This window comes from Garra rufa, chromosome 21, assembly GCF_049309525.1.
Source record: "Garra rufa chromosome 21, GarRuf1.0, whole genome shotgun sequence".
Classification (NCBI taxonomy): Eukaryota; Metazoa; Chordata; class Actinopteri; order Cypriniformes; family Cyprinidae; genus Garra; species Garra rufa.
The window spans coordinates 36,058,343-36,070,917 of record NC_133381.1 but is presented as its reverse complement, the minus strand read 5'-3'; the positions used below and the strand labels follow the sequence as shown (position 1 = coordinate 36,070,917).

General features: G+C 36.4%; 1 protein-coding gene across 1 annotated transcript; it reads left to right on the top strand.

Annotated features, from left to right (window-relative positions):
- The first annotated feature begins 880 nt into the window (after window positions 1-880).
- On the top strand, window positions 881-12,558 carry LOC141295403 (synaptosomal-associated protein 23-like). The gene is made up of 7 exons (XM_073826608.1): window positions 881-946; window positions 2,587-2,628; window positions 2,961-3,009; window positions 4,075-4,192; window positions 6,576-6,725; window positions 8,254-8,398; window positions 12,241-12,558. Exons 1-7 carry the CDS (start codon window positions 890-892, stop codon window positions 12,556-12,558), a joined length of 879 nt encoding a protein of 292 aa, XP_073682709.1. The 5' UTR covers window positions 881-889.
- The last annotated feature ends 17 nt before the right edge of the window (window positions 12,559-12,575 follow it).

Here is a 12,575-nt window from a genome sequence, read left to right as displayed (position 1 = left end):
ATTAGAAGACATATATTCACAAAGTTAAAAGGACAGCTCGGGGTATTTTCCCATGTAGGTCAAAAACACTTCCCACCTCCCTTTGCCACCTCACTTCTGGTTTAGATTGGTTGCCCACATAAAGTAGCAAAGGCAGGTGCAATACCTGTGATTATCTAATCATTTTAGATATGTAACTCTATGGCTCCAACAATTGGTTCATCAAACAAGTTCATACATATGATTTTGAAGAACATACAACTTCAGAATCTGTGAGTTCTGGTTTGGAGTAAATATCAGAGGTGTATGTTGAGATGGCATGTGGTTATGGGTTGGGCAAGTACCTTCAACAGCCCCTTCCTGACTACGTCACTAATGAGAGGTCATGAGAAAGAAGAGTAAATACGGTTCTCCTTTTTGTGTACCCACAACTCTCTCTGAGGGATTTTTGTGATGCAAAGAGGAAACTTTAACACGTACAACGGAACGATCACCAAACTCAGAACTCTGGAGCATCTTGAGAGTAAGTTACAGAAGCTAAAAGAGTTCGATATTATAAAAGTAGCTGAATATTCTACTTTGTAGACAAATTCTGCTCTGCTTAATAATTATGTGTAGCTTAATAATGCGACTTGAATCAAGTTGAACTGATTGCTAATTAGGTAGTAATAACATTTTGATTAAACCATGCCATTCTGATTGAAAGGCGAAGATTTTTTATGAACTCAATTAATTTTTAATGTATTTGTTAATGAAAAAAAAAATCTGTTTTCATTCTAATTGTCATGCATTTTCACACGTAGGGTAGTGATTTTCCATGAATTTCTGTGACAATCTTTATATGCAAATATATCATCTTAAATTTGACTTTTCACACTTTTCCCAGAGTGTATGTAAAAATCCGAGCAGAATGGCAGACATGTCAGTGGAGGAGATGACAATTAAAGCCAACCATGTAACAAATGAGGTAAGTTTGTTATCTGATTCCACAAGTATGTATAAGATGATGATGAGATGGATCCTTCCTGTTCTTTTTTAGTTGCTGTTTTCAAGTTCCTTTAAAATTCCCAGCTTATATGAAAGCACAGTTCTTTCATTTCTGTAAACTGCAGATTAAAAAATACTTCTTTGCCCCATCTTGTTATTTTCAAGGTCAATGTGGTTTAGTAAGAAGTGTGGAAATAGTTTTGTACAACCACAGTTCATCAGAAGTGTCAGTGTGGTTTTACTTTTCATTTAGTCTTCTGTCTGAAACATTTAAAACATACTTTTGTCCTATATTTGCAAGCAGAACTTAAAATATAGTAGGTTTCTTTTATATATAAAAACTAGCAATTCCCTTTTTCATATATATGTGACCCTGGACCACAAAACCAGTCTTAAGTCGCTGGGGTATATTTGTAGCAATAGCCAAAAATACATTGTATGGGTCAAAATTATTGATTTTTCTTTTATGTCAAAAATCATTAGGAAATTAAGTAAAGATCATGTTCCATGAAGATTTTTGTAAAATTCCTACTGTAAACCTATCAAAATGTAATTTTTGATTAGTAATATGCATTGCTAGAACTTAATTTGGAGAACTTTAAAGGTGTTTTTCTCAGTATTTTGATTTTTTGCACCCTTAGATTTCAGATTTTCAAATAGATGTGTCTCGGCCAAATATTGTCCTTTCCTAACAAACCATCAATAGAAAGCTTATTTATTGAGCTTTCATATGATGTATATATCTCAATTTTGTAAAATTTAACCTTATGACTGGTTTTGTGGTCCAGGGTCACATATATATATATATATATATATATATATGATATATATGAGTCAAAGATGTTAAGATGTCCATGTCAAAAGAAATTTACAAAAGTGATTTTATGTCCATAGAAAGCACATTAGATGTAAGTAAATTGTCTACTTTTAAGGTTTTTAATAACTTTTTGGAAAATAAAATGTCTAAATTTGGTTGAAATAATGTTACACTGTCATTCAGTGTAACACAATATTCATGTAAAAATTCAAACAACATGCCTATTCTGACTTGTATCTATTAAAATATATAAAAGAGTAAGAGAGCATATTAAATTTGATTGTGTTTTAAATGAGCAAAAAAATAAGACAAATGGGCAAAACCTCGGACAAATTTTCAAAATGTAGAATTACAACTAATCAGTATTTGGGATGAAATTATTTCGTCTTTTAATATGTCAAAATAGATTTTTGTTGTAAATATTCCTGACAAGACTGTTACACTGAATGACATTTTAGGTGTCTTCTGTAAATTAGAGAAAAAATTATATTTATTTTTTTGCTAAGAAAAACAAAAATGCAATTAAATTAAACAGAAAACTTTTTTAATATATATATATATTTTTTTTTGGAAAAACATTAATTTAAAACAGTATTACACTTTGAAAACAATTATTTTCATGCTATATATATATATATATATATATATATATATATATATAGACAAATCTGATGACAAAATTGTGAGAGATAAACTCTCACAAAAAAGTCAGTTACCTTATTTATTTTCTTTATTGCATGGTGGAAACAACTTCCATGAATATTTGACGTTAATGTTTGACTGTGTTTGTATTTGTTTGTCAGTCACTTGAAAGCACTAGACGAATGTTACAAATGACAGAGGAGGTAAGTTTTATTTTAACCAGTTTAACCAATGAAACATGAGTACTCAATAAAAACACTGTTACTGTTATTTCCCTATAGGAAAAAAAATTCTATTTCACTTTATGTCTACTTCAAATACATTACCATTTATTGACATATCACTTAAGATGTACTGATATAAAATTATAATTAGGTATATGCAGGTTATTTTTGCACATAAATAGTGCAAAATAATGTATTTCAAATATATTTTAGTATTTATTTATTTATTTTTGACTAGGGTTGCCATGTAAAAATGCTGTTGTTATTTGTTCACTGCTTTGAGTTGATGTGAAGCATATGTATTTCTCCAGAGTTTGGACACGGGGGTTAAAACACTGATTATGCTAGATGAGCAGGGAGGTGAGTCTTTTTACAACCTCAATATCCCAAATTTGGAGGCCAGGTTAAGCAACTAAATTATAATTGTAGATGATCTTTATGGAAGTTGTTTAGGCTACAAAGGAGAGTAACTAGCCATTAAATCTGTCTTAAACTAGTCACATTTTTCACTGCTTGGTGAAAGTTGAAATCAAAAGTTTACATACACCTTGCAGAGTCTGCAAAATGTTATTTATTTTACCAAAATAATCTTTTCACATTGAGGACAACTGGGGGACTCAAATGCAACTATCGCAGAAGGTTCAAACACTCACTGATGCTTCAGAAGGAAAAGCCGAAATGAGGATGTGTACATTTTTCTTAAAATTTCCTATTTTTTCCCCTTTATTACTGCCCCTCCAGAAGCTACAGAAGTTATTTACATGTTTCCCAGAAGACAAAATAAGTTAAATTTACCCTGATCTTCAAATTCCAAAAGTCTTCACCCCCTGGCTCTTATGTATTGTGTTTCCTTCTGAAGCATCAGTGAGTATTTGAACCTTCTGTAATTGTTGCATATGAGTCCTTCAGTTGTCATACAGTGATTGTTAGAAACTAGAAAGGGTTCACAAAACTGCCGTAAAACCAAAGAATTTGTGGGACATGAAGGATTTTTCAGAAGAACAGCAGGCAATTTAACTGTTCAGGACAAATAAGGGACTCATGAACAACTATCACTAAACACTAAACACTTTCTCTTGTGGACTATATGTAAACACCTTTTATGTGAAATATCTTACTCAGGTCAATACTAAATAAAAAATAACATGCATTTTGTACATACATCCCTCTTATTTTGGTAAAATAATTAACATTTTGCACATTCTGCAAGGTGTATGTAAACTTTTGACTTCAACTATAGTAATTTCTGCACAATTTAGAGTTTAACAGAAAAGTTTAATTGCTTTGATTAACAGAAAGCTCCTTGATCTCTGTGTAAGAGATATATAATATACTGTACTATACAGTACACTTTTTGCCTGTGAAATTTAGCAGAAATTTTGCTAATGCGACTGCTACACCTTTATTCTCTTTTTTCTATATTAGAAAAACTAAAGAATGTGCAACAGGAAGTGGAGCAGATCAAGCAGGACATGAAACAGGCTCGAAAAAACCTGAATGAACTGTCCAAATGCTGCGGCCTGTGTTTGTGCCCATGTAACAGGTTGGTGAGAGCGTATATCTTATGAAAGACAATGAATTATATATTTGAAGTAATGACACTATTTCCTGTGGGATTGCAACACAATTAAAGGAAACCCCAGGTATTAAGACTTGTATGGCTTAATATAAAGTAAATGATTTCTTACAGAACTATGTAGTAGAAAACCCATGAAAGATTTAGGTTATTAAAACACCGTTTTATACCTATTTTAGATTAAGGGTGGTGCTATTATTTCTGTTATATCAAATAGTTGCTCTTAGTGACCTACTGGCGCTACCTGTTGCTATTTTTATTTGAACACAACTTAGAAAATAAAATACTAATACGATACCACATTGTGCAGCTTTTGGTTGTCATTTTCAGTTGAAGGGCAACATGTGAAGAAATGCAAGTCTTCACTGCTTTCCTAGTGATAAGAAGAAGAGAAAAGAATAGGAAGGTGTCTTTGGACAAATAAAACTTTTTAAAGACCTGCGTCTTTGTTCTCAACACTTCTGCCCTGATGCCTCTGAGGCTTTTAGTAAATGACAGCTACTGAAAGAGGCTACAAACGGCAGAGACAAGAAATGCTAGATGCCATCCTAGCAGGATGTAAACACACTAAAGCTTGTCATGACGCCGCAGCCACTGAAGGAGTTTCTTAGAATGGATTTCACTTGATATCCAGGGGGCATTTAGACTCCTTATGTGGAAAATCGATGGTACGCCATTTGGTTTAAGCTTACGCTTATATCCATCGCCACCTAGAAGCTCTATCAGTAGCTGTGGTCATCGTATCAGTATTGAATTATTCGAGTTGTGTTGTGGTAAAAATACCAACTGGTAGCGCCAATTGAAAAAAAACAGCATATGCTGGTTGGGTAGGTTTTGATGCTGGGATGCTGGTTTTAGCTGGTTTATGCTGGGCCTTAGCTGGTTTATGCTGGACCTTTGCTGGTTTATGCTGGTCCTTTGCTGGTCCTTAGCTGGTTTATGCTGGTCCTTTGCTGGTTTATGCTGGACTTTTGCTGGTTTATGCTGGTCCTTAGCTGGTTAATGCTGGTGCTTAGCTGGTTTATGCTGGTCCTTAGCTAGTTTATGCTGGTGATTTGCTGGTTTATGGTGATCCTGAGCTGGTTTATGCTGGTCCTTTGCTGGTTTATGCTGGTCCTTTGCTGGTTAATGCTGGTCCTTTGCTGGTTAATGCTGGTCCTTAGCTGGTTTATGCTGGACCTTTGCTGGTTTATGCTGGACCTTTGCTGGTTTATGCTGGTCCTTAGCTGGTTAATGCTGGACCTTTGCTGGTTTATGCTGGTCCTTAGCTGGTTAATGCTGGTCCTTAGCTGGTCTATGCTGGTCCTTTGCTGGTTTATGCTGGACCTTTGCTGGTTAATGCTGGTCCTTTGCTGGTTAATGCTGGTCCTTAGCTGGTTTATGCTGGACTTTTGCTGGTTTATGCTGGACCTTTGCTGGTTTATGCTGGTCCTTTGCTGGTTAATGCTGGACCTTTGCTGGTTAATGCTGGACCTTAGCTGGTTAATGCTGGTCCTTAGCTGGTCTATGCTGGTCCTTTGCTGGTTTATGCTGGACCTTTGCTGGTTAATGCTGGTCCTTTGCTGGTTTATGCTGGTCCTTTGCTGGTTTATGCTGGACCTTTGCTGGTTAATGCTGGTCCTTTGCTGGTTAATGCTGGTCCTTAGCTGGTTTATGCTGGACCTTTGCTGGTTTATGCTGGACCTTTGCTGGTTTATGCTGGACCTTTGCTGGTTTATGCTGGTCCTTAGCTGGTTAATGCTGGACCTTTGCTGGTTTATGCTGGTCCTTAGCTGGTTAATGCTGATCCTTTGCTGGTTAATGCTGGACCTTTGCTGGTTAATGCTGGACCTTAGCTGGTTAATGCTGGTCCTTAGCTGGTTAATGCTGGTCCTTTGCTGGTTTATGCTGGACCTTTGCTGGTTTATGCTGGTCCTTAGCAGGTTAATGCTGGACCTTAGCAGGTTAATGCTGGACCTTTGCTGGTCCTTTGCTGGTTAATGCTGGTCCTTTGCTGGTTTATGCTGGACCTTAGCTGGTTTATGCTGGTCCTTATCTGGTCATGTTGCTGGTCAAGGACCAGCCTAAACCAGCAAAGGACCAGTATGAACCAGCTAAGAACCAGCAAATACCAGCTAAGAACCAGCATAAGCCAGCTATGGACCAGCATAAAGCAGCAAATGATCATCTTAAACCAGCATACCAGCATCAAAACCTACCTAACCAGCATCTGCTGTTTTTTCAACAGGGAATAGCTCACTGAGTGCAACTATTTTACATTATAAACTACATTGGCACTTTTACTTTACAGTTTTCACCTCAGTGCTTGTATTTGATGTACTTCTTTGGATCTGAATGTATTCTCTTTCAGACTGAAGTCTGCCGAGAGTAAGTGGAGAAAAAAGCCAAAGGAACCAAAAGAAAGCAATCAGAATGTGGTTTTCAGTCAACCGACTGCCATTCGCAATGGGCAGGCTGTTTCTGCAGGGTCAACAGCCCCCTCTGGCCCCTACATTAAGAGGTGAGGGAAAAATAACACTGTGACTGTCTGTTCATATGATAATGTTAGCTGGAGATTTGTGTTATGCATTGCCATATGGCATAAGCTGTTCATTTATATGAATCAGGGCTCTAGACTAACTTTTTGCACTGGTTGCACTGGTGCGCCTAACTTTTTTTCTTAGGTGCACCAGCACAAGAGTTAGGTGCACCCAAATTTTCAACCGCATCACATTCAACACCGCAGTTTTACAAGTTAACTTTTTTTTTACTTTTTTATTTTATTTATTTTTTAATCCCTGTCCATATAGGCAATATTGACTTGTAAAGATTAACTAACAATCTGGTCAATATAAAGTTCTTTATTTGAAGCATATTTTTTTCCCCAGTACTTTACCCTACTTTGTGTAATAACAAAAACATTTCAGTGAAAAAATAAGGACAAAACTCTCTATTTTAACATTTTGAACAATAGGGCTCTACAATTGTTTTTTTTTATTTTATTTTTATTTTTCGAAATTCTTGTTTGAATATTTCATATTAATCAAATGAAAGCATAAACATGTATTTATTTTTAATCAAATGAAAAACAAACCTTTTTAATTTTTGGCAAACATATATATGATTTATAAATAGGAATATATAAACACCTACATTATACTGTACAAAAGTAATACAGTACTAATATTGTTCTGTTTCATGTTAAACCGTACTTTTATTTTGACAGATTGCCGTGAAGTTTAGGTGTGTACAGTATGATATGATGCTTTCTCAAATGAAACGGTAAAAGTGACACAGTAGGTTTTGGAGATTGAGTTTATCTGTTCATTTGAGATGCAAATGCCAAAAATTAGCGGGAGCGTCACGCGTGCTTCAGTAGTCTATACGTGTGCAGTTAAAAAAAAAAATACACGTCTCCACCATTAATACATATGGCAAACGGAACATGCAGGATTCATTTTAAACGGTCTTTTTGCCTTTCAGTTTTCATAGACACTAGTCCATATCGCGATTTGAATTAAGTGACAGACCAACTTTTGATTTATCAATCCAGAAATCAACGTATTACGTGGCATTCCGCGCCATAGTAAATTCGGTTTTTATGAATGGAGTCCGCGATCCAGTCCGTGTTTTTGCGGAGGAGGCATTGTGAACGCTTAACAAGGTAGAGACATCCTGACTGCATCACATGCATTTTCAAACGTACACACACGTACAGGAATATCTGGACCACGGCCAATCAGGGGGGGGGGGATCCGTCCTTTATCTCTGATTGGTTTAGACCACGATATGGGTCTAATGTGTGTCTGTTGTTGAGCAACATGGAGACTTTAAGATTGACGGAGTTTCGTTTTTTTCCCCCTCGTACGGCTGGTCGCACCGGTGCAACCTTTGATTTTTTTTAGTCGCACCATTGAGAAATTAGGTCGCACATGCGACCAAATTGGTCGCACTCTAGAGCCCTGTGAATACCCATATTCTTACTTAATAGATGTGGCCTTAAAGGTCTTAGCTGGAAATTCAAGTCATGCTTGTTTTGTTTCTGTAAGAATAACAAATGATGATCGAGAAGATGAGATGGAAGAGAATGTGATTCAGGTTGCCAACCACGTTGGGAATTTAAAGAACATGGCACTGAACTTTGGCTACATGATTGAAAGACAGAACCAAACCATTCTTGACGTCACTGAAGAGGTATAGTTACTCTTATTATATATGACAAAATGGAATTTTAATTCATTAAGATTGAGTGTATTTGTAACTAAAGATTTAGAATACAGTCAACATATACACATTTAAATATTGGAATAGATAGATAGATAGATAGATAGATAGATAGATAGATAGATCTATCTCCTTTTCTTCTTTTTTGCCAGATTGAAACGGTTACACGTGAAGTTGCTGCTGCGGAAAAACATGCCAGAAAAGCTTTATAGAGCTGTAAGCTTCAGTAATTTGCTTAACAAGGCCTCAGAATGATTGAATCTTGAATGAAAGCTTGATTGAAGTGCATGTCTAATATCCTTTGGACAAAATGAGAAGTGTCCATATGACAGGTCAGATCAGCATGTAAATTATAAACACATGCTCTTTCAAATCTCTTTTATTTCTAATAAAGCAAACATAATGATCAATAAATCATGTTGTTGACCTACTTTTAATTTTTTGGGCCCTGGCCTTTGTGTTTAAATGACCAGCAGAGGTTGCTGTTAGACAGTTTTGAAATCCAACAACAAAAAGTGCTTCCTAAGATGGAGGCCTGAAGAAGAATGTAGCACATTCTCTGCTTATGTAAGATCATTTTCTAAAACTAATTATACAATATGAAAGCATAACAAAACAATTCAGATTAATTATCCTTGTCCTCCTAGCTGTCATCATTTGTGTTCTCAAAGGGAGACTGAGACTGCTGTTTCTTTGCCTCAGCGAGTTGATTTGCTGATACGTTAACTATATAAATATTTCCATTTTTACAGTACTAGAGCCCATTTTTACAATCTTGCCAAGGGTCCTATAAACTCACATGCCAGCTTTGCTTGCACGCTTGTTTATGTACTTTTTTCTAATTTATGTAATAACCACTGTTTAGTATTATATAACAGTATTACTAAAATGCATTTAGACTATTTCCCCTGAAGTTTATACTTGATATTACATACTGACTCATCCATGGGTTATAACACCTGTTCTCATCGCCTGTGTTTTTCTCATCACATGAATTTTTTCTAGTTAGTTACGTTCTGTAGTGGTCTTCTTTGGCCTACCACAGTATTTTCTGTGGCTAAGAGCAGCAGAGTTAGCTTTTGTCTTAGCTCTACATCAAGCAGTCTAAAATTTTAAACTCTAACTTTAACATTTTTTTTTTCTTCATTTTCAGAGATACCTATCACGGGTAGATTTTTTGAAAGTAATTCTAGCCTGTATAATTACATGTATTGATATTCAGACCAACAACTGTGATATTTTACACAACAGTCCAATAAACCTACAGCTTAAACACAATATTGCCATTTGCAGTCTATTTTGCTGTCAAAAACAGTTAAATAAACAACTGTTTTTATTTATTAAAATAATAAATAACGCCCACTGATGCTTCAGAAGGAAACACTGTTCATTAAGAGCAAGGGGTGTAAACTTTTGAACAGAATGAAGATGTGTACATTTCTCTTATTTTGCCTGAGTATATATTTTTTTTTATCATTTAGTACTGCCCTTCAGAATCTACAGAAGATACTTACATGTTTCCCAGAAGATAAAATAAGTTAAATTTACCCTGATCTTCAAATCCTGTATGTAAACATCTTTAATGTGAAATATCTTATTCAGGTCTATCTTATCCAGGTCAGTGCTAAATAAAAAAAATAACATGCATTTTATACGATCCCTCTTATTTTGGTAAAATAATTAACATTTTGCAGATTCTGCAAGGTGTATGCAAACTTTTGACTTCAACTGTCTTTTTTTGGTTACACTTTATTTTAAGGTGTCCTTGTTACAGTGTAATTATACATTTAAGTACTGAGTAATATTAATTAACTACATGTACTTTATGAATAGTGGTCTTAAAGACGGTACTTGCAAGCATCATTCAGAAACCTAAAATATATCTGGTTTTCAGACAGGGCCAATACAAAAATCTCTGGTGGTACTTATACTGAATAAAGCAGCATTTTTTAAGGTAGCATATCATGAAAATCGTACTTTTTTCGTGTTTAAATGCTATAATCGGGTCCCCAGTGCATCTACCAACCCAGAAAATGTGAAAAAGGACAACCCAGTAACTTTTGGCAAGACTTTTTCTGCAAGCATGCATGTAAAAAAGCAAGCACATCAGATTTCGCTCCCCTCGTGACGTAGGAAGGGGAATCTTACTATAATATTACCGCCCATAATTCGCCATTTTGTTTTCACAAGTGACAGTAGTATACCAGTTCTTACGCCATGGCAAAAGTTTAAGCAAAGCATGCTAACTGTTCTGTCATTGCCTGCATAGACAAACACAGAACACTTTTTAGAGTCCCAGCCTCGGAGGAGACAAGAGAGCAGTGGATTAGTTAATTTATTTACTGTATATTACACTGCTGCCACACAGATCTAATATAAACCAGCAATTTCTTTCTTAGTTGTTTACCTTCACAGACATAACTAACTGTTTTTGTGTGCATTTGACAATCTAAGCGCAATAAGACACGAAAGAGTTTAGTACTCACGTGCCATGTGACAGCTGCTTTCTGTGCGTGTGCTTCGGATGTGTGCCCTCGAAAAACCCTATATCAGAAGTTTAAACTGATATGGCTTTAAAACGCTTTAAACAATTCCGGAATAGTGTAAACGACAGGCGTAACCGTAGCAAAAGTTATGCGTTTTAAAACGAAAACACACTACTGTAAATGCAGCCTAATTCTGAAAAAGAGGGTGGGTAGCAGAATCTCATTTGCATTTAAAGAGCCATGCACAAAAACAGTGTTTCTGCTTCAAATTAAAATAGTAAATGATAAATGATCTGTCGGTACTTTGAGGTGAAACTTCACAGACACATTTTGGAGACATCTATTGCTGTAACTTGCAGAAAGAGTCGCTAAAAAAATCACTATGAATGCACAGACTGACAGACGGTCTGAAACGCACAAAACACATCAGAACGCAACTCACTTACGTGTAAAACAGTACTTAGGAAACAATACTGTATTCATACTGTACTGGGCAAACTAATGTGTCTGGACTACTGAATTTAGTAATTACAGCATGTGTGTGAAAACACAGCTGTGTTCTTCCTGTCTGAATGCAGAGTTACAGTGATTTGGGAAGTTTCATGCAGTGTTTCTGCTGAACTGGCAGCAGCTGTGAGAGCCGAGTGGAAAGAGTGACTGAGTCTCCTGGATGTGAGGAGTGAGTCAGACCCACCACCCTCCACCCTTTCCAAGATTCCACGGTAGTCATCACTTGAGCTGAACCTAGAACAGTGCCGCCATTTCAACTTCCTCCCACACCAAGAATCCACCTTTTTCTTGTTTGCACGACTCACTAAGGGATTTAAAGCAACCTGGTTATAAAGTGACAATCACTCAGTTACCACAATGATATAAACGTACTTAACAAAGTTAGAGATCTCATCTACAAACCTGACACATACTGTAGAGCGTTTAGGTCAAGACGACAATTCTGAGTTTTCTTCTTCGAGTTCACTCACTTGTGGAAGTCACACCTCACTGACAGGAAGCATCTGCTGACAGTCTCACAGGTTTGCAGTACTTACAAACAAGCCTAGACGGATAAACAAATTAATTTGTCAACCAAAACATCTTTTACACACACAAAAAAAAACATATTTTAGTACACAATTTGCAGATGTGAACATAGTATCATCTTTGTGCATCAACATACAGATCTTCACGCTCTTCAAGGTTTCGAAAGCTCTTGAAATTTGAGTCAACTGCCTGCTAATGCAAACAGAAGGCCTTAAAAGTGCATTATGCTTGGCAGCATCACAAATATGTTCCCCCTTCTGAAGGCTCTCAAAGTCTGTTCTCCATCAGTGTGCCTTAAGGACGCTTTTCGCAAATATTATGGATCCACCGATTAGGGGCATCGAGGAGGGTGGGGTGTATGGGATGCCATTCGCTCCCAACGGTAAAACTAACCATATGTTGGCCTACAGACCTTCTGGAACTTCTTTTGGGGTTCCTGAGCATCTGGAGTTGTTTAACTTCAGACACTTTCAGACTCTAAGGGGGAGAGGAGGGAGGGAAGTACACTCTTCACAGCTCAGTTTCTGGGGTAAACACATCTGCGGACAGTGTTTATGCTGCATTCACTATGAAAGCGACACAGAGACAAGGAGAAGAAGAGCGTAGTCTGTTAGTGAGTGAGT

Bases quoted from the DNA above. Each gene is read 5' to 3' on its own strand.
- LOC141295403 (XM_073826608.1), top strand. From the start codon at position 890: ATGGCAGACATGTCAGTGGAGGAGATGACAATTAAAGCCAACCATGTA. The intron at 2,629-2,960 runs GTAAGTTTTATT...GTATTTCTCCAG, and splicing joins TGTTACAAATGACAGAGGAG to AGTTTGGACACGGGGGTTAA. The intron at 4,193-6,575 runs GTTGGTGAGAGC...ATTCTCTTTCAG, and splicing joins TGTTTGTGCCCATGTAACAG to ACTGAAGTCTGCCGAGAGTA.